At 43.1% G+C, this 26,495-nt stretch overlaps 1 protein-coding gene across 7 annotated transcripts in view; it reads right to left on the bottom strand.

The window, feature by feature from the left end:
• arhgef3 (Rho guanine nucleotide exchange factor (GEF) 3) overlaps nt 1–26,495 on the bottom strand; it is a 53,532-nt gene that overhangs the window by 13,561 nt on the left and 13,476 nt on the right. For 2 of the 7 annotated variants that reach the window (XM_023811328.2, XM_072715518.1), the window contains exon 3: nt 15,732–15,791. In XM_023811328.2, coding sequence (XP_023667096.1) covers nt 15,732–15,791 — 60 coding nt within the window. Of the gene's footprint in view, nt 1–4,633; nt 5,001–15,731; nt 15,795–18,235; nt 18,495–26,495 lie in introns of those variants that run through there. The other 5 variants (XM_023811327.2, XM_072715517.1, XM_023811334.2 and 2 more) reach the window with 4 other exon arrangements.

The following is a 26,495-nucleotide window of genomic DNA, read 5'->3' on the forward strand; positions in this document are numbered from 1 at the left end:
GGAAAGAACAGAAAACGAATGCGCTAAATATGACCGTTGCTAATTATGGTTGCTCTCCGCCGCATCTTGGTATCATGCAGTAAACACAGAGACGAACTGGCTGTCTGCAATTGCACATTTGGCACAAAACTTCTATACACACTACAAATGGTAGCAAATTAAACAGCAGTGAAAACAAAACCAGTTTTCCTTATTTTTCTCTATTATTTAAGCTGCAGAACCAGACACCAGGCCCAGTCATATTATTAATATTAGTGCTTGGGTACCACCACAGAAATCCCATATTTAAATCACGCATGTAGCCCTAGCTAAAACAGAACCCAAATAAAAGTACCAGTTAGTTACATCATCAACGTAATGGAATCATACATCATCATGGATACAAGCAAACGATTTTCCACTCGTCTAACAAGATATAACGGGTAAGTCTTACGTCTCACACGTCCTGCTGATCCTGTTGTGTCCTTTATATAAACGGAGCAATCCTAAAATAAGAGTGATACTTGGACCAGCTTGTGTTTCCACTCCATGACATTACAAACGCAGGCCTATTCTGACTGAGACAGCAGTCAATCAGTTTCTGGTGGGCGAGGGAATGTGCTGAGAGCTTTTCCTACAGATGCCTCGGTCTTAAATGTCGAAAACCATGACTGGTACCCCACACCCCCCACACACACCCTGGCTCCAACCCTAAATCTCTCCATAAAATGACAAGCGGCTAAGAAAGCCCAGCTATCACGCTGAAAAGCCTATTAGTGGCGATATTTGCTTAGACGTTCTAAACAATGTAAGATGATAAGCCATGATAGCGTGAAGGATAAACCTGATGAGTCCCTGATGGATTGGCATTTGTGACACTACATATAAAATGACAGAAGATACTCATTTAATCAATGTAAGGACTTCTGCTGGGTGGCTATAGCGGTAATTAATCCATCATGCAAATTTTGTGTTTAATGAGTGTCAGGAGAAACGGAACCATGCAGACATTTAGTGGGAGTGAGAGAGCTGTGTGCCTGTGCGGATTGTCTGCGGGCTAAAATAATCCAGAGGGATGCTGGCTGGGTGAAAACTCATGCAGCACTGATGGACTGTAGCAGTGAAGGATTCCATATTAAAAGAATTAAGGCCAACCAAAAGTATTTACTTATTTGACTCTTAAGATCAGGTTTGTACACATCAGTTGATGGCTCTGGCTGATGCTAAGATCATCAGAGGTCATAGGCAGGGAAAGATTTAGCCTACAGGCCCGTTTTTAAAAAAGAGCAGGATGCATTGTTCTTTGTGAGTAACTTCACTGTGAGCATTGCCATAGTGCTTTGGTTCACGGAGTACATTTTTTGATGCCTGTAGCCAACTTCTTGATCCCACTGGCCTTTGTGGTGCTGACAGATTTAAGATTCGTTAATGTTTCTGTTAGCAGTACAGACACCTGAGCGGTTTTCTGAATCAAGCAGATACTCCAACAGATGTCTGACTGATCTTCAGAGGAAATCGAGACCGAAAGACGCAAACAGCTGGTTGCTGTTTCCCCTAGCTGACGAGACAGTGACTTCAGTTTTCAATTTTAAAACCAAAAATTACTCTATGTGGTGAACTTGTTCACACATGAACATGCAGGGTCCTTCTTGATAGCTTGCTGTGATGTAATATAAAGGTGAAGGAGAACCTCAAAGGCACTCAAATGGAGATTGCAATGTTTTAAATGTACACACACAAATACAGACTCCAAATATGATATTTATCAAGGAACATGCAAGAAAACGGCTAACATGGGAAGGGCATAGAAAGCAGAGAAGCGTCTGGTCCTGGCTATAAGAAATAAGGAACCGCTGATATTTTCTGAAACCAGCCAATGTAGTACAGATAGATTTTTTCTTTTTTGGATGTACAAATACTTGACAAGTTGTGTATTTGTCTAGCCATAGTCCTACGTTTTCTTCTTTTCCTCCCATGTCTAATCTAAAATTACACAAGGAATTAAATGAAGGTGCTTTTTTGGGGGGTGCCTTGTGTTATTCTTACACGCAGTTGCCAGGAGACGGAGCAGACGCAGAGGTCTAACCGAAAACACGGCCGTGCCATAGACTGAAAGATGGTTTACATCCGTCACTATTGCATCACTTTGAAGTCTTGCTTTTCTTCTCATTATAAGTAGGGTTATGTTCAGCTGCCATTTTAAGATTATTTTAACACTGTGTGGAATGTAAACACAAAGCCCTGTTTGAAAAAAAATGTCTTGCTGTTTTAGGTACCCAAGAAAGAGATGATCCTTTCGCCTTCAACTATGACAAACTGAGACAGAGAGACAGACGGACTGATAGATGGATGGACAGATGCCGAGGGGAATTTTACTTTCTTGCAACAAAGGAAATAAAGTACAAAGATACAGGCAGTAAAAAGAGAAGACAGCACATGTAGCAGGAAATCAGAAACAGACAATTAAAAGGACAAGGATGTGTCTTGGAGTGTGGTTTTTAAAAGACAGCAGATGATGAGATGAAAGAGATGAGCTCAAGACAGGAAATGCATCTAGTGCTACAGGACAAGTCCGGATTGGCGATGAACCACATTGCTTCTACAGCAGACTTTAATGCTTTATTTTTAGAAGCCTTAAATCTACATTCTGACCCTTATTCGTTGTTGACATTCGGAATTTACAAGTGCCAGTATTTTTCCTGCGTCTGGCCTGTGATTTCCGAAGACTTTCAAGTTGCCTAGGATACCATGGGTCAAATAAATATTAATATTATCTGACTAAACATAAAGCACAGGAACGCATCAGTTTGTGACTGGCCGACTTGGCCACACCAAGGCAGACACACAGCATTTTTCTAACTCAGAGGCATGAGATGCCCACAGACAAAACATCTGACTGTTTCCCCGACGCGCCTTTGGATACAGATCAAAGCCTGTTAAGGTTTCGACTGAGATCGTCACATTAACGCCACGCATTTAGACAGCCTTGTTTTTTGGAATGTTAGCTAGTACATTCCAAGCGTGTGTCACTCCCATCTTCACAATACCGGTGTTGGATAACGAGCCGGGGCTTTCTCTGTGTGCCCAGCCGACCGCCTGGGACTTCCAGCACGGAGCACTCTGTCCCCCCACCTTAACGACCAGAGTGTGTCCGCGTCCCTTCCCAAACTCCCCCCCGCCCCGCACAGGAGGCTTTCAGGTAGTCTCAGATCTCAGTGTGAGTGACAGAAAGCTCACCGCTGCCCCCTTTCTCATAGCAGAGCAGATACTTTACCCACCGGTGAGATCATAAAGGAGAGAAGACGTGGGGGATCCAACATCTGCTGGAGGGGGGGGGGGGGGCAGAAACATTAAACTTAGAGAGAAGAAGCCCAGGATTTAACTGAAGATAATATAAAAAGGGCTGATATTCGGGAAAAGCACTTCCCTGGACGCCTTAAAGGATATAATGTAAACATAATGATCAGCATCATCATAATTAGGCCAACCTGCGATGTAAACAATTCAAGCCAGCATTCAAATTAACTACTTAAAGGCACAGCTCCCACAACGTAACCTATCGGAGTCCCTCACAATCAGGCAACCCACAAATCCTGCTCTGGGACTCCATAGTGAACTTGCCACATGGGCAGACCGGCAATCTGCCATGAGACCTGGTCCCGGGGTTTCATGCTCCCAAGTTGAATGCATGGTTTAGCCGTAATAACTAGCGTCTTGTACTGCTGCCAGCGAGCCCCACATTTTCAAATTGGCTTCCATGTGCGTTTCCCTGGGCAATGCACTTTAAAGCAACATACACGTAGCCTGGCAGAGTGTAACGAAAACCTATTGAGTGATAATCAAACGCTCTGCAAGATGCCTCGTGGCTTTTCTTCTTTTGAGAATCAGCCATATCACCTTCCCATTATCTGCTCGCTTTTGTGATCCTGATCTGTCCTGGAGTCCAGTAACATAAACCAGGTTTCCTCACAGCCCCCGATATACAGCTGTCAGATAGCAACACTGCCTTGTTGTCCAGGTGATCTCATCCTGACTGTAACGCTCCTGACAAATTACAAATGTAGTCAGACTTGAAATTGTTTGCACCAGTTCATTGAAGCGATAGTTTATCCACTAATCCCTCAAATAATACCTGTACTGAGCACCTCTTGAAAGTCCAGGCATCATCAGCGTCAAAATCCTAATAATATAATATGCGATAATTGAACTAACACGTTTCAGCAAAGCTAGATAAAATGTAAAACGGTGTAAGGATTATGTTTGAAAACATTACAGCCTTGTTCCTAAACAACCCAGCCAATCCATACAAACACGGTAAGTATTTTTGCTTAAACTTTTATATAAAATAAACAGAGCACAATTCCACTTTGTAATGCAAGGAGCACGATTAACAAAAAAATTCTCCTCAATATTCGTGAGAAGGGTCACACTTATTCTGCGACTACCGAAACAATTGGAGTATTTTTAAAGACTGTGCATGTGCTATATAGCAACCAGGAAAAAAAATCAAACCTAATTTTGCTTAAAACAACATGCGTTGCTGCACAATTAGCTTTTAATTCCTTTTTACAGTAAAAAGCCATCAAGATACACAGTGAAAATAATCGTAACTAAACGTAACGTTTCCAATGATGTTTTCCGCGTGCGCTCTCACCTCTCCTTTCACCGACGCGCTGCCCACCGCCTGCACTTCCAGGGTGCAGTTCGCCCTCTTCACTAGCAGGTAAAATGGGTAATCCTTGGCTACCATTCCGGCGGGATCGGTGTCTACAGCGGTGGGGTAGTCGTAGAATCCGCCGGCCACGGTGTCCGCCAGCGCTGCGGAGGATGCAGTAGCGGGGGCGGGGAGCGGAGCGGAGTGCCGGCCGGGTGACTGGAAGCGGCGCCTCCCGCAGAGCGTTTACAAAGCACCGGCCCAGGTGGCTGCTGCGCCGCGTACTGGCAGAAATTATTTTCCGCTACTGCACAGAGAGCTAACCGCAAAAAAAAAAAAAACCTGACTCAGTTCTGCAAGCGTCGGTAGGACTGGCTTACCGGGATCAATGAACAAAAAACATATGCAATCTATTTATATCAAAATCTATGTATGTGTGCGACCTGGCACGAAAAAAAGCCCCAGCGTGAAGGAATGTTTATAATTCGCAAGTGTTTACATTTATCTAAAAAAAAGAATATGACCACCGAGGAAATGATGCTTTTTTGGCGACGGTCCAGGGATGAGTGCAAACGGTAAAAGCCGTTTTAGCAAGACTATTAATATAAATACAATTATATAATCGCTACATATGGCACCAACAAACGTGGATCATTACACGCTTTTCAAGTGCATTTATTTGTTGCAATGTGACTACTGCGTTGAACTTAGTCTCAACTTACACATGAAACCGTTTCTACTTAGGGTTACATTTTTAGAACATGAGTATTAACGAAACTAAAAACCGAAGTCTGCGCACACTGGCAAACATCAAATCATGCGAATGCTAGTCGCTTAACTAATTTAAGTAAATATCTGTATAGGTTTAATAACTGCAGGCAAATGTCAAGGAGAAACCGCTTTGCAGGTAAACCGACATAAAATGTACTGCATTCAGTATCTTTGTTTTTAATACTTTGTGTCATTTGAGGTAGTGCACATCATACTCTATGAAGAGATTGGAAAATCTTGGAATAAACTTTCGGGGGCAATTCGGTATGATCTGAAAGCCTCTTTCTGCGAATACAAATACATGTAAACACTGTAAGTAACTACAGCTCCATCTGCACGGAGCTCTCATTTCAGCCAGCAGGAAGCCGGTCCCACTTTTTTACTGGCTTTGTTCTGGGAGGCAAAGCAGTTCCTGCCATTGTGTTCCTATCAGAGCCAGGGAAGTTGGATGGGGGAAAGCAGATCGCCTCCGAATCCAGCTACGGTTCAGTAATAAACCAAAAAACAAACGAACAACAAAAAAAACACTGGCTCACACTTTTATTAAGGTGTCATACACCAAACTCACCTTTTTTTAAACACTCTAGGAACTTTTCCTTATACAGAACGAAGTCAAAAACAGTAACAAAAAACATCAAACAAGCAGTGGGCATTTCAGGTCCAGAAGCTTCAAATCCAGACCAAGATTTTGTTTCTACCAACCAGCTGATCATAAAGAGTCACAGACACAGAGTTGGAAGAAAATGAATCTTGGTCTGGATTTGTAGCTACTGGACCTTGTTCAGTGGTTCTCCATTCTTGGTCTGGGCCAACCTAAGAAGAACTTATGGTGTGTACTAACAGTGAAAATCCACTATACACTGAGAACAAATGCTCAGTTATCAATTATCAATGTTAGATGTAGGGATATGTGACAAAGTGGAGGAGACTGACCGATATCCTGCCTTCAGAGAAATGACTGAGGGCATTCAGATACACTATAGAAATTCCCCTCACTTAACATTAATGAGAAGCACCACATGCACTTCTGAAATACAGGCCGTGCATTTCGGGCTGTCAGATGTGTGGTGAGATAAAGATACTCTCCTTATATTTTCAGAAGCAGAGGTGGCAGGAAATTCTAAGTAAACACGTAGAAATAAAAACCATGTCAATGATTCAGCAATGACATCCTGTTTCCTGTAAGAAGCTGGTTTGAACACTGAAGCCTACATCTGATGACGGAAAGTGGGTTGTCTTTTAAACAGGGAAGCAGAGCTTGGCAGATGTTTAAAGATCACAGGTCCTGAGTGATGTAAACACATAACGGTAGAACATGTTGTTCAGGTCAGAATAACTATGTATTTGCCTGGATTAAACTGTGAATGTCTGTATTTTCACACAAAGGAGGTGGGGCTCTTTGCATAAGCCGGGGTGACCATTTTTAATTAACGCTGGTCTTTGTGGATTTTGAATGGGATTAGTGAGAGTAGGTCCCATTCTCTTACAGGTAGGGCACTGTTTGCAAACACCTCATTTGCTACGGAGGAACGAGTGATTCAATCTTTAAGCCAATTCAACAGATTCACCTAATCAGTGGAACTGTTTACCAAGCATGCGAGGGTATGACCACTGACTTAATCCGTAACTATTAACAAGCCAGTATATGCAATTGTGCCAGGGAAAACAATCTGCCCTTTTTTGGTGTCACCTGGCAAGCTTATGTTGACCGGTCATGATTCCTGAGAGTAGAAACAATTTGTGCTTAAATTGACTGAGAGGCTTCTGAACAAAGTGACGTTTTTCTTCTTACTTGCATGTTACAAAGGCTAAGAAAGTGAGACCTAACCAAAGAGCCACAATTGTACTGAGCAAGCAAACAAAACAAATCACTTCATGAAGTAAAACATGTTTAGACAGGTGACGTCCAATCAGATCAGCCGACCGTGTTTTTTTTCACAGCTATGGCTAGCAGTTAATTCTCAAACTATGAATTATTAATTATAATTATTAATAAAATATCCACAGTGGCGTTGATACACTGTAGCCATTTACCACATTGCGCAATGCAGAATCCACACATGAGTCATTCCAATCTGGTTTTATGACTGACAAGCAAGAATCACATTCTGTTATGGAGAGCAAATTGAATGTTGGTTCTGCTGTCATTCTCCCTTAACTACGTCCATCAAAATCGGAAGAGTCCAGCTGACATGCAGAAGTCATGATTTCAGAGGCAAAGTAAAACCTGGTTGGGTAGTGATGGCAACTAATTCTACACTAGATAAATGGTTTATAAGTGACCCCTAATCCGATGCGTAGTATGATTAGCTGTGCTTGACCAAGTGAGAGACGCAGATCCACAGCGCTTTACATTTGCTAATCACCACAGAGCTCATTACCATTTAGCCATCGGTGCTTTGTGTATGTGGGGAAAAGTCACCTCTGCTCTTGATATGAAACGTGAACTCTGAAAGCATAGAAATTACACTAAGTAACTCGTGAAACACTGATGCCATTGAACATTGAATCACATTAAATGCACAGTGTTTTGATATCTTCACTCAGAATGTATTCTAGGTCCCATATTTCAGGAATGAAATATCTATAAATAATCTATAAGTTAAAAGCTGACTTTAAAACCTATTACTGGTAGATGTGCCTCTCAACACATCATACATGATGGGGTTTTTTAAGGACATGGATATCTATTTTAAAAGTTTGCATTTTCCCCCAGTATTACTTTTGAGTTTCCATCCATAAGGTCAAAGGCATCCAGTTTAGATGGATATCTGGGTTTCCCGTGCCTCAACACTATCCTGCACCGTGTACCAGACTCATGGAAATAAGACATACATTTATGTCCTTAATCATTAATTCACAAATATGAATATGTAACGGTTACATTCTTGCACAGCTGTTTAGCCAATCATAGTGCCACAAGGTAGCCCCATAAAATCAGACTTGAAACCAGAGACCAGTAACCTTTAGCTTAGAGAAAACAAGGTGTAGCATATGACGCGATTATTATGTTTTTAAAAGGGGGGAGGGCAATGCAAAGGGAGCCTTTGATGTTGAGCAAAATACCCCGATGGTCACTAGCTTACAGGATGACAACTGCTGAGTGCTTCCATCTCCCATGGCTGTCCTCTGCCGGTTGGAGATCTATAAGCATGTTACATAAGCGGCCGATGCTCTGCAAAGCTTCACCTCCCTAAGTACAGTGTCTGCATTATGTCTCTCCAGCAGAAATAAGCAGGCCGATAAGCACAAGTGACTTCATGCAGAAAAAAACAGGGGAAAAAAGGATCAGTGTAATATTTACTCTTCAGCCCAGGTACAGGTGTGTAATTTAAAGCTAGAAAACAGACCTATTTTTAAAGTAACAGTTTAACTAAATATCTGCCTGATAAAGACATTCAACAAATAGACACACTAAATACCTATAATATAACATTTTGGGATAAGGCTAAGACTCTGTCTAAGCAGGTGTAAAGTGAATGTTTCTCACACAAACACATACACACTCAAACATCAAACAGGCTTTGTCGCTTCTGAGCCATACAGGCAGTACGCTGTCCATTGAGGGTCTGTCCCCTTCAATTATTTGTTCACCTTTTGTATTTGATATTAACGTTTCCTTCGTCTCTCTTTGTCATCCTGTATCACCAGTGACCATAAGAACCGCCTGAGGCTTCTGTTATAGGGTGAAACAACTGTCTCATCTACAGGGTTTCCACACAACCCCAGGGTTAGGATATCAGGGCACGATGATGGGTTGGCGGAGGTCAACAGTGATGCAGTTCTTCTTTGAAGTGTGGCAATAAAAGCCTGGCATTAAAGAGCCCGGCTTTCCGTCACTCAGGAGCTGGTTCATGGAAGTAGGTCAAGAGAACTGGAGACGATGACCTTTACTGTCCTTTTACCTCCCGCCTTGAAAATACACGATCCGATAAACATGGTTTCACATGTACAAGTCATAGCATAGCAAGAACAGTGTGTGGCTCATGTTAGGATGCTGTACCAGCAATTAGACGGCTGCCAATTCAACCCCAGGGTCAGCAAAGTGCTATGACCATCGAGCCCCTGAGCAAGGTCCCTAACCCGCCCCCCCCCCCCCCCCCTGCCGCTCTAGGGATTCACCTGCTTTCATAAACATGTAAGAAACTTTGAACAAAAGCCGCTTATTTTTTTCTCCAAATCGATGTGTCTTCTGCCCCCGTTACCCAGAGGAAAGTGCGTCTGTCACCTGCGTCTGTCACCTGCGTCTGGTTTTATAGCAGTAGCATCTGAAACCGATCACACGGCGTCGGCCAGCGGGTCCAAACAGGGAGATAACGAGCGCAAAAGGGCCGCTAACCAGAAGCGTGTCACACACAGGGGTCTCACATGGCGATCCCAGCCCCTGTGTCTCTGGCCCGGGTGGTCAATTGAGGGGGGAGGGGCTTGGGCAAGGGGATTCATTGCACAACTTTGATGGCTGGGCTCAGGCACGCAGCCTCAGACATCCCCCCCACCTTGCCTTCTGCTCCTACTGCAGGCTCTATACTGTTTACACAGAGCAGGGTGAGTTGTTCCCTGGGGGAGGGGGGGGGGGGCATTATGAGCAAGACAGCCTGGTATCACACTCGCACGCTATCCCTGGGAACGCCTCCCCCCCCCCCCACCCAGCACTGACTGACACAGGCCCCCATACCATGCAATTTACACTCCAGCAGCACAGACAGCCCCCCCCCCGCCGACCCGGGGTCGAGCGGGACACCTGGCTGCCCGTTCCACAGCCTGGCCCCGCCCAGTCGCTCACACGCATGGGCGGCACGCCGGGGCACGTCTCTAACGTGGCACGCCCCCATCAAAAACCATAAATCTCAGATAAACCCTAAAAAAGATCCAGCTCAGAACCTCCACTGCCGTAATGGTAGCAGCACATGTGAAATAATCCACTTTGTAAAGGCTTCAAACCCAGAGCAGTTTCAAGATGAAAGCAAACCCAAAAGATGAGACCTAAGCCAAACTTATTTATATAATTTATTTACCACATACCTTCTGAGGTCTAATTTAAGGCTTCCCACTGGGACAGGATAGCACATTTTAAGCCTTTCAGACAAAGGAAAAAATAAACTTTGACTAACCTTTGACCTACATACCTAGAAACATAACTGCGGCAAAATAATACTAAATTGATCATGCAACGATATGGTGAAAAGCTTTGCTGTTACAGATGTTACATTTAATTTTTTATTGTGACGTATTAAGATTATTCCCAGTACTAAAAAAAGCAGCTGGAAAATGGTTGTATTCGTTACTGTATAACAAAACACAGACAAAAGAAATGATTTGTTTTCTATTAACTTTATATCCTATCAAATATATTAACAGTCATAAAAAGGGAAGGAAAATCCAGTAAATGTTTAATGTTAATCAGAAGACATCTTATTACCACCGTGCGTCAAGAAAAATGATCTCAAAGTTGTTTACCAGAAAGTAAAATGTAAATTCTGTCGATTTAAATAGAAGCAGTGAAATGGCTGATATCCAGGCTGTCGGAATAATTCTCTTTTTAAATGTCTCATCTGTTTCTTTTCCCACATTTTTGGTTACTCCATTGGCCAAAAATGTTGCAGCACAGCCCTGCTGCATTATGAGAGGTCCCCGGGTTCGACTAGCGAGGCTTGGATTAGGCAGTGCCGATGGGGGCTCTGAGGTAGGCAGTCCTTACAGTGCAGGGATGAACAGATGCCTCACATCTTCATTACAAGGAGATGGAGGAGGTGTGATATTATCGGGGGGCTGTGTGTGGCCACTGTAGGTTAGGGTTCAAACCCCATGTCTGGTAGATTGATTTCGCCATTGGGCCCTTGAGCAAAGCCCCTAACCTCCCTTTACAGCTCACACCTTTCCAGCTGAGTGGGGAGCCGGGCTGGGCCAGGTGTCCCTTTGGCTTCCCGTCCGGCACGCAGACCGCACACAAAAGCCAAAACAGCCGGAAAAGTTGAGCGTCTCCTGGGGATTTGCCAGCCCCTCCTTTACCGTTCCTACTGGGCGTGGGGGGGGGGTCAGAGAAGCAGTTCTTCTGGGAAAAGGATCGTGGACTGACAGAGTCTCGCTGCTCGCCTGTCTGTGGGACCGGATAAGGTGACTGTGGGAACGAAAAGCTACCGGAGGACAAGTCCGGCCTTGAGCAGAGCGATGGCAAACAGACGAATATACACGATTACACAAGCGTGTGTCGTCTTCTTAGCAAAAAACACTGCAGTGTGTAAATCCTACTATAGCAGAGTATCGCTATAGCTAGACTGAGGATATTTTCGCGTTGCGCTTAGGCATTCTCGTCATTGTGTGAATATCATAGGCTACAGTAAACGTTTTTTATAAGTAGAAAGAGTGCACTCTTGGCATAGTCTATACATAAACCGGCAATATAATTATTATCATTATCAAATATTATGTCCTGTACATAATTGTATATCGCGGGTAGCACAGTAGGTTTGCATATGCCAGCATCACCACAAACACGTGAGTAATGCATTGTGCTATGATGTCCCTAGGCAGTAGAAATTTTGATAGCTCCATTACGGTATAATCTCATGGGACCACTGTCTGTCATTGATCAAAGTCATATGTGGCACGACTGTATTTCTCATTTGAAAAATGCTACCGAAAAGTGTTGCGTGTGCCACACAGTAGACGAAATGACTTTAAAGTGATTCCATAATCTTAGCGATAAGGCCATAGACTGCATGACATACACTATAACCCAGACTTTGCTGGGTTGATGTTCCTTTCAGAGGAGGGGCCTTGATGGCTTCTGATAAAAATATCCAACTTTTTCCAGATAGTTTGGATAAAACAACCAGCTCAGCAAGTACATGGGAGTCACAGTATCATCCATCTGACTTCCTAGGCCACATTTAGTAGCCGTTAGGTTGCTGAGTTCTACTACATAAAAAGCAAGGTGTGGTGGAGAACAGTAATCATCAACCTGCAAATCAGCAGATTTTAAAAAGCATGCTCGCACCACTCTGTTTTTGGGCAGGCATTGGCAGATGTAACTTGCAAAAAAAAAAAAAAAAAAACTCCACCCAAAAATTATCACGATCACAATTCTCCCTACTCCCGAAAAATGGTCGATCTTGGTTTCTGAAAGCCTAGAGCAGAATTTCTGCACCCTAAACCCAAACATTATGAATAATTGGAATATTAGAGCCTGCTTTGTGTATTTGGTCAACTAGTGTGTATGACCTAAAAGCTTCTGCATATTTCTGGTAGTTTACAGTAAGAACCCCCTCATCTGCTAGTGGTTTATGATTACGTACATTTCAAAGATTTATTGACCTCTTAGTCACAAATGTGATTGATGCTGGTACAGCCAACAAAACAAGTCACTCTTAAATAAATAAAGCCTAACAAAAAAGAGATGATAATTATCTCTTTGCTGTGTTTAGCACAGCATTGACCAGCATAATAATTTAGAATTAGACATGGACCTCAGAACTAGATTAGCAAAGACACAGGTTGCTTCTTTACTCATGTCTATGCAAGCTTTTGTCTGATCTGCCTAGGGTGATGAACTGTCTTTCCCTTTTTGACCAACAGTGTTCTGTCTATTGCACACATTGTAATGTTTGCAAGCTGAGAACAGATTTACAATGTTATGGTTCAATTAAATAAACAACTACTGTGTCATTCTGTGCCATTACCTGCTTCCCGTCACAGTTTGCAGGATAGAGATACGAGATGAAATTTCTGCTTGGTCAACACTGGGAATCGTTGTAAAGACCTTTAAGCTTTAAATTATTTTGAAGCGCTTCTCTGCGATGGCAAAGACACTGAAGAATAACAAAGAATATTCCCAACAATGAAAATTACAGGCAGCTCTCGACTTACATAAAACCAAATAAATCTGGACAGGTACGTCTGTAAGTAAATTTATACTTGATCTTTTCATTTATTTAATGTGTGTAGGTATTTTTGGCTTATGTGTTTTGTGGTATAAGACGGGAGTGTAAATCGGATTTATGTAAAATTTGACTTGCGTAAGGGTTTGTGCAACAGATTACTTAAATTAGTCAAGAACTGCTCGTATTGGATTCAATTCTGCATTGTGTTGCAATTCAAAATAGATATAGTTAACCATCTTTGAAAAGCAGTATGGCTAACATGACACACAGAAAAAGCCGCAGTCTTTGGGATGCACCGGATTCTGTGTGACCTGTTTGACCTCCAACCGGGATCTAAGGACCTTCCTCAGTAGAAAAAAAAAGCACAAAATAGTTTGGAATCAAATACTTCCCAGCAAAAATAGCCCTGCTATTTGAGGGAGAACAAAGGATTTCCGCTAATCCAAACTTTATCCTTGTTGCTAAGATCGCCCTGCTGGCAGGTAACCCACTTGCTTATACCTGAACAAAATATATTATTCGTTATTTTTTTTCTCGTTCTCAGGTTTTTCAGAAGTTAAATGTGTAGTAAAAACACAAGACATTGTCCCAAGGGGGGTGTGGTGTTCCTATAACTCTGTAATGACATTCAATTCAATTCCCAGTAACTGGGTCCCTTCATACTGTGGCAAGTGTGTAAGACATTTAAATAAATGAGGCGATATTGCTTTTAGAAGTGAAAGTTGTTGTCTTTACTGGTAGCCACCACTAGATGGACGAGCTTCAGCACAGCCATGGAACCCAAGTATTAACACGACAGTGATGTTCATGGTTGTGCGCTAACAAAACATGCACGTTGATGTACAGTAACACATCCACGTGTCATGGGAGATGACTGCCATCTCACAAAGGTACATTTCGTCATTGCTGGAAAAATTTCCTTCATTTAGTCATTATCAGGCAAAATCAGAAAAAAATCCCTTGTCTTCTCTCACTGTTAAAACTCCCAATGACAGATTCTTTTCTGTTAACTCTTATTGACTATTATTTAACTCTTACTATCAAATGCAAAGGGTTTCTTGAAAGCTAAACGATTATGTAAATCACCTCTGTATTACCCATAAGCCCACATTTGACAAGTTAGTAGACTGGAGAAATGTTCCTCTCCTGTACATCCCTTCCGGTCAATCACACATGTGCACACCTCCAAGTGAACTTCCACATACGCCCACAAATGTTCACATATATGTGAATTTAAGGCCTTTGTACATCTTTAAATCGTGTGGATGCCGGTGAGATCTGAATATTCTAATGCAGCACCAGGACTAAACGAATGCCTTGCAAGGAGATAAACAAGCCTAACAGACGAACACGCAGAAGACGTATCTAAACATATCAGGTCTAAAAATATATCGCATCTAAGACACAGAGTATTGGAAAAAAGACACATTACACCATGGACTGGCATAAATATGCTCCTTGGGACAAAGGCAGTGTGCATGGAAACGTATATTTAGGTGGAATGCCTCAGCGAACAGAGTGACTAGGCACCACAGATCATTCCCATATGTAGGACCACACCCAGGGGGTGATGCTAGGCAAACAGCACGACAAACAACACACTGAGAATAAAGCTTTGTGCCCCAGAGGGTAACAAAGGGTTAAAACATCTTGAAGGGGAATTTGTTTCTGCTTTTATCCAGAGTCATCCGGGTACAATCTTAAAAACAATGCAAGAGGTTCTGCAGACACTGCCTCCTGTGAGGAGGGAGGACTTGGCTTCGGATCAAGTACAGTACGTTCCGTTGCCTGGAAGGAGGTGAGCTTTCTGGCTACGAAAATTTGCACACAAAGGTGTAGAGTCTTAAATGTTACACTTAGCGACATTACTCTTATAACAAAGTCTTACATTCAAAACTCTCCATAGACTTCAAACCTTCAAAGAGCATGGTTAAATAGGAGAGATGTTATTCAACAGTCGTAATATTATTGGATGTTTTTTAAGCACATTCATCAGGGTTAGGAATTGCTGTGATGGTCACATGACCTTGCCATTATTTTGTTTCAGCAACCACATAATAATCTGTTCTGAGAAACAATCCATTTCACAATGGCATCTGTCAGGTAGGGAAAAGGGGCCAAATATTTTTCCTTGCATAACAGAAGAAGTTTACCTTCAACACCAATCAACATCACCTTGGGAGAACATCAAAAAGACACTAAAGTATTTGCAAAATAAAACCTGGTGCAGTAATTTGGCATGAGGAAAACAGACTTATTACATTTTTACATCAAGAAACCTTAGTCTAAATCTATTGAAAAACTAAGCAAATGGAAACACTTAAAAAATAAAATGTAAATGAAACAGGCTTTGGTTCGGGCAGCCTTGAATTGCAGGCTGGTTGAAACAGGCAGACAGGAGGGCAGCTATAGGGAGCAGAGTGGGTAAGTTGGCAGTTTGTACTCACATTGATGTCCAGGCTGCACAGGCTGAGGGAGTCGGCATCTCTCTTCCTCTGTTTCCGCTTCTTCTGAAATGTGAAAATGGAGACCGGGCTTAATATGGGGGCCGAAAAGAGATCATACCTGTCCTGAGACACACGGCTGCTAGGACCCAACGGAACTGGCTCATCTCAGGAGGCTTATTACAAGAGGCAGCAGAACATCAATCTCTAATGACATAAACTCAGCTGTCAATCTGTAATGGCATCGTTTCATTTACAGCCCCCAGATAATGTGACAAGAGGCCAGAATAAACCTGCTTATTTTCTTGGAATGCTTTTAAATAATAATTTTACATAACAGCCCAAGAAAAAGGTGGTATTTCAAGAAATTAAAAACAGTAATTATTTACATGCAGAGAAAGGGACAGTACTCCCTCAATTTTTGATAGTTACTGTGCAGAAAATTAAAATTTCAAAGATAAACGGAACTAAAAACAGAAGGGAAGTTTCCATGTGTTTTGTTTGTTCACAACTGATTTTTTTTTTTTTTGGGTATTTTTTTGATACTGTTTGATAAATGCAGTTACCCTTCCCTACTGAGATTGAGCGTGTGTCTGATAAGGAGGCAGTAACTCCTTTTCTTAACAGGAGAGACTGACACCACAACCTGCCTTCAGAGCAGAAGACATGCAGATGAGACGAGGCCCACTTCTGCCATGTCCAGGTCACTCATGAAATCCATCTTCTGCATACTTTCGAGACAGTTACCAGTAATTCTAAGTAAGGGTGTAGGTTTGGGTATAGATGGTGGAGACGTGCCCGAACCAATATTGTGGAAGTACTGTGTGTTTAGGGGGTAGGAGGGTTTGAGTCTAATTTGGTCCCTACCAGTGTTAAAACCAAATATATACCTTTGATTCTAATTCCAAAGCTGGAATTTTAACCCTACAGCTGGTAAACATCACTGTGGCTTTCTGGGAATTAACACCTGTTTCTGACTTGCATTGAAGGGAATCCCTGTCCTGATCTGCAGATCAGTGTTAGAACCTGTTATACAGTCAGCTGTTTATTCTGATTCACTGTTAACATTCTTATCACTAATATGCTTGTTCTGCCATAAAAAAACAAAAATCAATTTCTGTCATTTTTCTCCTGATTTTCCTACAGTATTGAGCCTATTGCTAATTCTGTCATGTAGAAGCTGCAGCTGGGATATCACTTTCTAGTAAAATCCATTGCCATGGCGCTGTGGCAGAGAGCTATGCTTTGAAAATTCTCAATGCCGGGACCCAAAAATTTCAGCTCACAGGAGACACTTGACTTGCAGGTGGCTCATACACCAGTCTGTCCCGCCACTAGGGGGCCCCTGGCCACATACTGCAAATGTAAATAATTCGTTAGTTTCTATATGAGACTTAAAGTCACTCAGCAGATATTTTAATCACGATTGGTCTCACAGCACATTTAAACTACTCCTGGTATTCAGTAGCATTCAGCTATGAGTTTTCTTCTTCGTTCGATTCCACCTGTCTTAAATGACTAGGAAATGTAGCATCCACTTCCTGTGAAACCAAAGCTGTTTGCATTTGGAACAAAACCGCTTACAGCCTTGCTAACACGACCGGAGCCCTCAGCAACCTGTGGCACACGTTCCCCAGCAGTACGGCACGGCCACGTAACACGGGCTCCACGCAAAATGAAACCCGCCGACGGTTAACTAGTGAGTCAGACCGCAATAGTTGTCGGTATGTGCAGAAGGGCCACCCAGCGAACGGCAGCAAGATCGGCGGCCGGCGGAAGACGTAGGCTGGGAAGCCCCCAGTCAGAGATGCCTGATCACTCTTCCGCTAATGTCGTTGCCACTGGGCAGATCTGGTTGAGGCCAGGGACAGAGATTACAGAAGAGAGCACAGCTGTACCGCTTTTGCTTATTGGGACATTAACTTGCACCCATGTGATGGCAGGAAGCCGCAGCAGCATCAGAAAATCCCTCCCCCTCATTCTCATACACAGACCTAGGTCAGAACCTCTCAGACATTTAGACTGTACATTGTACCTTAATGATTAAAAAGCCTTCGGGCAATGGAATATTCTGCAAAGTATGCTGTAAAAAGGTTTTGTTTTGTTACGTTTTACACAGTATCACTTTATTACATACAGGACAAAATAGTAAATAGTTTTATATAAATGACGTTACAGCAATCAATTTTCAAATCTGTTATACCCAAATAAATCTGATTATCTTGACCGTCATAGCTACAATGTTCTTGTTGGCTTTCCTGCCCCAGCAGAACGTTCCAGAATAACTGTCAGACGTACTGGACGCTACACATATCGATTTCGATAAGAGCTTCGCTGCCATCAAGAACCCAGAGAAACGTGATGCCTTTTGTCCAACAAAAGCCAGCAAGCCCTAAACAGAAGCACGCCAGACCAGAGTGCGCGACCCCCTCGCACCTCTGACACCTCAGCCCCCGCATACATGACAGGGGGTGGCTGGGCGGAGGCTGGATCGCGACCTCACTCACCCTGTGTTGTATGAAGAGGCAGCACCCAACCATCGGGACAGCGAAGACAATAAAAACCTGCTCAGCTTCCCACACCAAGTCCAAGTCCAGTCTGGAGGGACAAGTCCAGGAACCAGAGAGACAGGGAGACAGAGAGGGAAGGAGAGAGAGACAGAGAGAGAGAGAAAGAGAGATAGAGAGAGAGCGAGAAAGAGAGTGCGCCAGGACTGAGCAGAGTGAGCAGTATGGGAGTCTCAGGACGGGTGTGTGGTAACGTCTCTACAGCAGGATGTGAGACGGGAAACTGAACCCTGGCTATGTTATGGTTCAGGGGCCTCTGTCTCAGACAGCCTTGTTTTTTTGTAGACTAAGACACACAGACATACACACACACAGCTACACACACACAGCTACACACACACACACAGCTACACACACACAGCTACAGCTACACACACATACAGACACACACAGCTACACACACACACACACACACACACACAGCTACACACGCACACACACACACAGCTACACACGTACACACACACACGCACAGAAACACACACGCACAGAAACACACACGCACACACACGCACAGGCACACACACACACATACACACACACACACACACACACAGACACACGCACAGACACACACACACACATACACACGCGCACACACACACACACAGACACACGCACAGACACACACACACACACACACAGACACACACACACACACACAGACACGCACACATGCACACAGACACACGCAGTAGAAGCATCTCCTATTGAGTCAGTACAGTACAGGTCCGAAACCTGCACACAGTATGTAATAGCATAGGCTTCCCAAGCTGGCCAAGTTTCAGAACGAGGAACTTAAGACAATGTTAATATTCACAAGTTTGGAGTTTCTACAGTTTCACGGACATTCTGATCAAAATACAATAGCAATTTAAAAACCTGGCCTACTCAGTGCTTTTACTATGGACACATTTGTCCGAGTATGGACAGGCTGACAGTCCCTGAGGATGTGGATTTTAGACTTTTGTTTCCAGAAGCAGCATTGCTATGCCTATTAATTGTGTACCTGTAGGATGAGTCTGATTTGTAACATTTACTACTGTTCAGTCAAATGTTTAACTGATATTGTAGCCTCTAGGTGTACAATAACAATAACAAGCATGCAAACTTAACGCTGTGAAGAATTAACAATCAAGGTGTGTACGAGCAGCACTGCCAGCACTCCTTTGCGAAAACACAATTGTTAAATGTGTAGGTGTACGCAAGATATTTTTTGCTTCGGAGGCCAGGAAGTGAGGAAGCCCCCTGTGAGTCACACTTCCTGGAAACCGTTATTTCCTGGATATAAATGCAAGGCGAACCTGACCCCGGAACGCCTCACTTTGAAAGCCAAAGCCAAAGGAGAGAATATTCGTAATGACAGAGAAAAAGTCACATCTACGATTCCCGAAATTCACCATGGAGAAGCCAGCATGTGCGTATCAGCATGAAAGCATGAGAAGACAACACAATGGGACCACTGGACCTGAAGTTTAATTAAAGCTCTTCCTGGGATCTGCCATTGAGCCGGCTTGCTCTGCACGGTTCATCGCTAAAGTATCAAGCAGGGTTGTGGTCCACAGTGAAAGATATGACCCAACCAAGAGATTCCAAATCAGCCCCCTTAAATTACGAGCCCTTTCATCCTGCTTGTTTCCCAGAATTACCCACATGATGGCCCAGTTTGGACAATAGTGCTTCTTGTTATATAAAGCAACGAAATTCATTTAAAAATATCTATCGGTACAATATTTTTTCATTTGTATTCCCTTTTTCCTTCTGTCATGTCCTTGTGATGGCATCTTGGGTTATTATAACAGAACCATGTGGAGTGGGACAGCAAAGCCACATTTATTTGGTGAAAGTGTCATTCTTATCAGGGATATTGGGTATCAGCTGGGTAAGGGACACAATTTGCTAGGGCCACAATGAAAAAGACAGACCAATATTAATCACAGAGAGAGAGAGAGCAATAGGTAGAACAAATCATTATGGACAATCTGGTTTTACATGCAAAATGTGGTTCTCCCCTTTTCCCATGATCCTCAGTGTTGTCATATTCGTGTTTTTCTTAATCAAAGTTACACTATTAACATTGGCTACACTTTTCCCCCAGTATAGCACATATTACATTAAAGCCAATTAAGCATTAAGACTCTAAGAGTACAACTTAGCTGGATACATCAGTTTCGTAACTGATTATTTGGCTTTTGCCAACCTTAAAATAAATCCCAAGACAGCAGGAGATGACTGAGTCCCTCTAACAGACAGCTGTATCGTATAATCACCACAGAAGATAGAGGAGATTGAAGGTCGAAAACTTTGAAGGAACCTTATCAAAAGGTGCACTCCAAGGAAAATACAGAGTCCAGATACTGTAGCCGTCCCTGAGGGTGACCTAGCACTGCTATCTTTCCCTAACTGCAAAAACAGTTTACAGTTCAGTTAGAACATTTAAAAATTTAGTTCAACACAAGCGTCTGGAAGGTTTCTTCTCTAACAAAATTATCTGCGCATCCGAAAATTACCGACTTTTCCTGGAGCCAAGGTGACTGCCCATGTCAGATACAGTATCTTAGTGCACTTCAAAGTCACATCGCCGAAAACCACACAGGTAGGCAGCGCAGATGAAAACAGATCATTTTTCCAAACACCTACATATGTTGGTTTCCAGGGAGACAGAGGTTCCATGCAGATAACACAACAGAAAAGCCATAGTAACAGCCAGATAATTTAGAAAGGGATTTTTTAAAGGTTATTCTGAAACAAAACTCAAATGTCATCTCTGTACTTGCAACAAATATTTTGTTGATATACACTTTCAATACTGGGTTGGGTCTCCCTTTGCTCTCAAAACAGCCTCAACTCTTTATGGTATGGATTCCACAAGATGTTGGAAACATTCCTTCAAGATTACAGTCGATGCTGACATGCAATTTCTACAGACTTGTCAGCTGCACATTCATACTGCACATCTCTCGTTCTACCACATCCCCAAGGTGTTCTATTGCATTCAGGTCTGGTGCTGGGATGGTCGCTGAAGAACACTGAAATCGGTGTCATGTTCATGAGACCAGTTGACCAGATGACTTTGGCTTCATGACATGACACATTAAGCTGCCGTTGGAAGATGGGTGAATGGTGGTCATGAAGGGATGCACATAGCCAGCAATAATACTCAAATAGTCAGTGGCACTGAAGGGATGATCAATTGATATTAAATATGCCAATATGTGAGCACCTTCCCCACACTATTACATCTCCACCAACAGTCTGGATTGTTGACACAAGGCAGGTTGAGTCTATGGATTCATGCAGTTGTCACCAAATTCTGTGAGCTTCAGCAGAAATTGAGATTCAACACAGCAGGCTATGTTTTTCCTGTCCTCCATTGCCCAGGATTGGTTAGCCTGTGCCCACTGAAGCCTGAGCTTTCTGTTTTAGGCTGATAGGACTGGAACCCGACATGCAGTTGTACACAGTGATTATCTGAGTTACTGTAGCCTTTCAGTGAGTCTGGCTGTTCTCCTCTGACCTCTGTCATCCACAAGGTGTTGTTGTCTGCAGAAATGCCACTAACAGGATGCTGTATGTTTCTCACACCATTCTCTGTAAACTCTAGCGACTGCTGCGCGTGAAACTTCCAGGAGATCAGCAGTTATGGAAATACTCAAAGCAGCCTGTCTGGCAGTCGTGCCATGGACAAAATCACTGAGATCACATTTTCTTCCCCATTCTGGTGTTTGATGTCAACATTAACTGACGCTCCTGGCCTGTATCTGCATGAATTTATGCACGGTGATTGGCTGATTAAATAACTGCATGAATAAGTGCTCAGTGGTGGAGCAATTTGGCATGTAAGCACCCCCACAGCATCTGGTGCATGATTCTGAATATATAAGTGATACTGGGGAGTTTTATATCTCTCTCTTAATTATGATGTTTTAAAAATCACTCAGGGACGACAATTACAGAGCATCAAGACTGCAATGACTGCATAGCTCAAAAACGTAATAATAATAATAATAATACAATTATTTCATGCCACCTTTCAGGACACTCCTGGTCATACCATAAAGAATAAAAACAACACTATAACACCAATAAAATCAGACATGACAAAGCGGTAAGTCATGTACTTTCAGGTGGATGAACTCAGAGTGAATCAGCCAGGCTAAGGAGAGTTTTAAATAAGTTTTTCCTGAGAGATTGTAAATAACAGGTTTAAAAAAATTGTGTTATAGAGTCCTGTTGCTGGATGTGAGAGCGAAGTGTGTTCCAAAGTTAGGGTGCAATGTGGGGATAGGCTGCAGTAGCAACGGTGCAGTGTGGGGATAGGTTATAGTAGAAATGGTGCAGTGTGGGAATAGGCTGAAGTAGCCACTGTGCCGTGTGGGAATAGGCTTAGATAGCCATGGTGCAGTGTGAGGATATGCCATAGTAGCCACGGTGCAGTGTGGGAATATGCTGCAGTAGCCACGGTGCAGTGTGGGGATAGGCTGCAGTAGCAACGGTACAGTGTGGGGATAGGCTGCAGTAGCCATGGTGCAGTTTGGGGATAGGCTGAGGTAGCCATGGGGCAGTGTGGGGATAGGCTGTAGTAGCCACGGTGCAGTGTGGGGATAGGCTGAGGCAGCCATGGGGCAGTGTGGGGATAGGCTGCAGTAGCCATGGGGCAGTGTGGGGATAGGCTGTAGTAGCCACGGTACAGTGGGGAGACTTTAAAGTGCACTTTAAAAACTGTACTTTTCATGCTCCTAATGATTTGTTAATCGAGTGTGGGTTGATCCAGCTGCTATGATCAATCCCCACAGGCCCGTAAGGGTCACGCTCACCTTGCTTCATGACCATCATGCGAAGAACAATGAGCTGATGCATGGAAATAGTCTTTGCTATAGAGTCCGTTTCTAAGGAAGTGGCTGCTTGTATAGACTTTTTGTTTGGTCAGGCAATAAATCAGCTACATAACTGGTAAAATAATCACTCATGTTGGCTCAGTGGGGCTGGAGGAGAATCACGGTTTTCCACAGTTCCATGATCCAATCGTTTGTATCATCAAAGTTATAGGATCCCAGATGGGTCATCAAATTCTAGCTTATCTCTGCCTAACGGCAGCTATACATGTTACGGAGATATCATTTAACGTTTGGTTGTCACACTCTGCTGGACTCTCACATCTGTACTTCGTCTGCACATCAGACGCCATAATAGTTCATGCCAGCTGCACAAATGTCACATTCAGCATACCATAAAGACGATACCAGGATCTCTCTCGGCCCATAGAACAGCTATTTTCATTCCCTTTTTATTCCATGACAACAATTCTCTAGTCAGGGCAGAACGATTTCAGATAACACATGCTTCGAGTGCTTATCATTTTTGAAAACTCAGGGGAGATACAGTGTCTTTTACAAAGACATTCCTTGGTTTCCATTTGGACTTGGCTGCCTCTCCACATGTTGTTAAAAAAAAAGAAAGAAAAATAAGAATCGGGACTTAGTTAAACAAAGAGAATTATGGAAAGCCACTGTCCTTCATTTCTCTGTGGCAGTCTACTTTATAAACGTAGCGCTCCCACAAAACATGACGTGCCGGCCTGAGACAAAGCACAAACTTCACTGTTAATGGCAATATTGGAACGTAACGCCGGCCATGTTAAATCATTTAACAGCTGCTACCTTGCACTCTACTTCTTCCTCAGGACTCCCCCCCCTCCTAATCATTTCATCATCCCAAACAACAACAAAAACAATAACAAAATAACTGCAAGCAACAAAAAAACTGCAAACCCAAGAAAAATCGAGTTGACGCGACAAAAATCAAAATCGGAGCATGTGACCATTTGAATCTGTCACACAATTTAGCCTTGAAAAATAAATTCAAGAGCGGCTCCATGATCTGGGCACTTGCCCTGAGACATACTTGTACAATAGAGCCTTGATACAATCAGAGTCTGTTGCCAACGTAAACCAGCGGCAAACAAAGTCACCGCGAGGATCTAAATCAGGCAAAGCAAAACAAAATCATGACAACAATAAAGCAGAACACGCTATCGCCAACGGCTGCCCGGAGCCGTAGGGGTTTACAATCAGCTGAAGGAAGTGTTTTGTATGCTGTTCCCGGCTTAGCTAGTGCAGCAACAGCGGCAGATAAGGACTGGGGAAGGCTGCAGTAGCCAGTCCCCCTAATGTTACAGCCCTAACCCCTGCAGATGCAACCAACCTCTTACCAATATATCAAATGCTCCACCTGCTTTTCTCCAGATGCGTGGGGGCTGCTGGATTAAATTGCTGGAACGGTACACCCTTTTTTTTTTTTAAAAGGTTTCTGCACTTCATGGAAAATAAACATCTCTCCTTCTCAGACTCTCATCAACATTAGCAAACGCCCACAAGGAGGTGTGTTTAAAGAAAATGATTCAGGATCGTCACTCTTCATTTTGGTGCCTCCGGACACCTGAACATTTCTGCTCAGCATGCTTACACAGCTAATAAAAAGTGCCTGGTAGAAGAATGAGCTTCTCTTCTTCACGTCCTTCATAGTTTTGCAGTACGTTTGTTTCACGTATGCAATGTGATTTTTTCCTGAGTGATTGCCGTATCAGACGGCTTAGTAGGTAGCACTGTGACCTCACGCCTCCAGAGTTGTGGGTTCCTTCTCTCCCTGGGCTCTGCATGTGTGGAGTCTGCAAGTTCTCTTTATATTTGCATGGGTTTCTTCCAGCTACTCTAGTTCCTCCCTGCAGTCTATATGTAGGGTGACTCTTAATTGTCCTTAGAGGGAGACCAGAGTTGAGCACAGTGATGGGCCAGCATCCCATCCAGGGTATCCCCAGACCACTGCATCCTGGGATACGCTCTAACCTAAACACAACCCTCTACTGGACAAGCAGTTAAAGAAGATGGATGAAACTCATCTTAAGTATTTTTCTGTACAGTACTGTTGGAGGACCACTCCTGGGACTAGAACCAGCAACCTTCAGTTCATAAATCCATGTCCAAATTGCTACCTACTATGGAAACTGAAATTAAACACGGCCTTGCTGAAAGTCCCAACTACAGCCCAGGGATTTGAACTGGTGACCTTCCGATCAGGGGCATCGACTCCTAACTGCTGAGCCACATCCTGCTTTTCTCTGCCTGCTTTTAGGGTAAGGAGCACTTTGAACAATTTGTTGTTGTTAGATATTAGGGAACCTCAATGAATGTCTATACAGGGTAAAGGAACCATAACTGTGGGATTGGAACAGAGAGCGGCAACGGTCCCAATTCCAAAGCAAACAGCAAACACATTTTCTGTCCCCAGCTTCTTCTTGTCACAGTGTCACTCGCAGAAGCTGGACGAAAGCTGAGAAGTGAGCGAGGCCTGACTGGGCGGCTGCAGACAGGCAGTAGGGTTTCAGAGGCAAGGGGTTGACCAGTTTGCCAATGGCAGGTCACTCTTCTGTCCCATTGGACTCGAGAGTCTACATCCATAAATGCGACAAGCACAATTTCACCTCAAAAGAAAAGATTCCTGATAAACCACAATCATTCCAGGACAAATTTATCTTTCAATTTTGTTCCTTTAACGATTTTATTTTTCAACAGAAAGATTGAATTTTGAGAGGAAATGTTTTGGAAAAAAAAAACATTCGGAAGGTTTTTATTTTTTTAAATGCTATTTCTCCTGGTAGGAATTTCTGGAATATGAGTGATGATGCTACATTTCTCCGGTTTTACAAACAGCTCGGAAATGGAATGTACACGAGGTGGGGAGACGCCAAACATTGCTAAATATAAACGTTCCATTGAGAAGGACTGATGTGGGGTAAGAAGGAGCCAGGGATGGTGTGTCAGAAAGCCAGAAGACGGCAATGAGCACCCAGCAGGGTAGGGGGCTTTAAGCATGTCAGACACGTCGCCTGCTGTAATATTTACAGCAGACAATAGTAACTATCTGACTACATCCTTCTGGTATTCATCAACAGCCATCTGATGCAGAGCAGCTACGGAAAATCTTGGGGTTTTTGCTTTTAATGTCATCTTTACTTGCCGCAGAAAATAATAACCGTACTCAGGTTCCCATATTTGAAATTTCCCCAAAAAAAAAATACCCAGATAAAGTAAGTGCGTGTGTGTGTGTGTGGGGGGGGTCATTATGAACAAAACAAAATGCATGATCTTATAAATCAAGTTAGAAGCCTTGTTGTGTCAGAATGTCTAAATATGCCAGACAG

The sequence above is a fragment of the Paramormyrops kingsleyae genome, chromosome 8 (genome assembly GCF_048594095.1).
Source record: "Paramormyrops kingsleyae isolate MSU_618 chromosome 8, PKINGS_0.4, whole genome shotgun sequence".
NCBI lineage: Eukaryota > Metazoa > Chordata > Actinopteri > Osteoglossiformes > Mormyridae > Paramormyrops > Paramormyrops kingsleyae.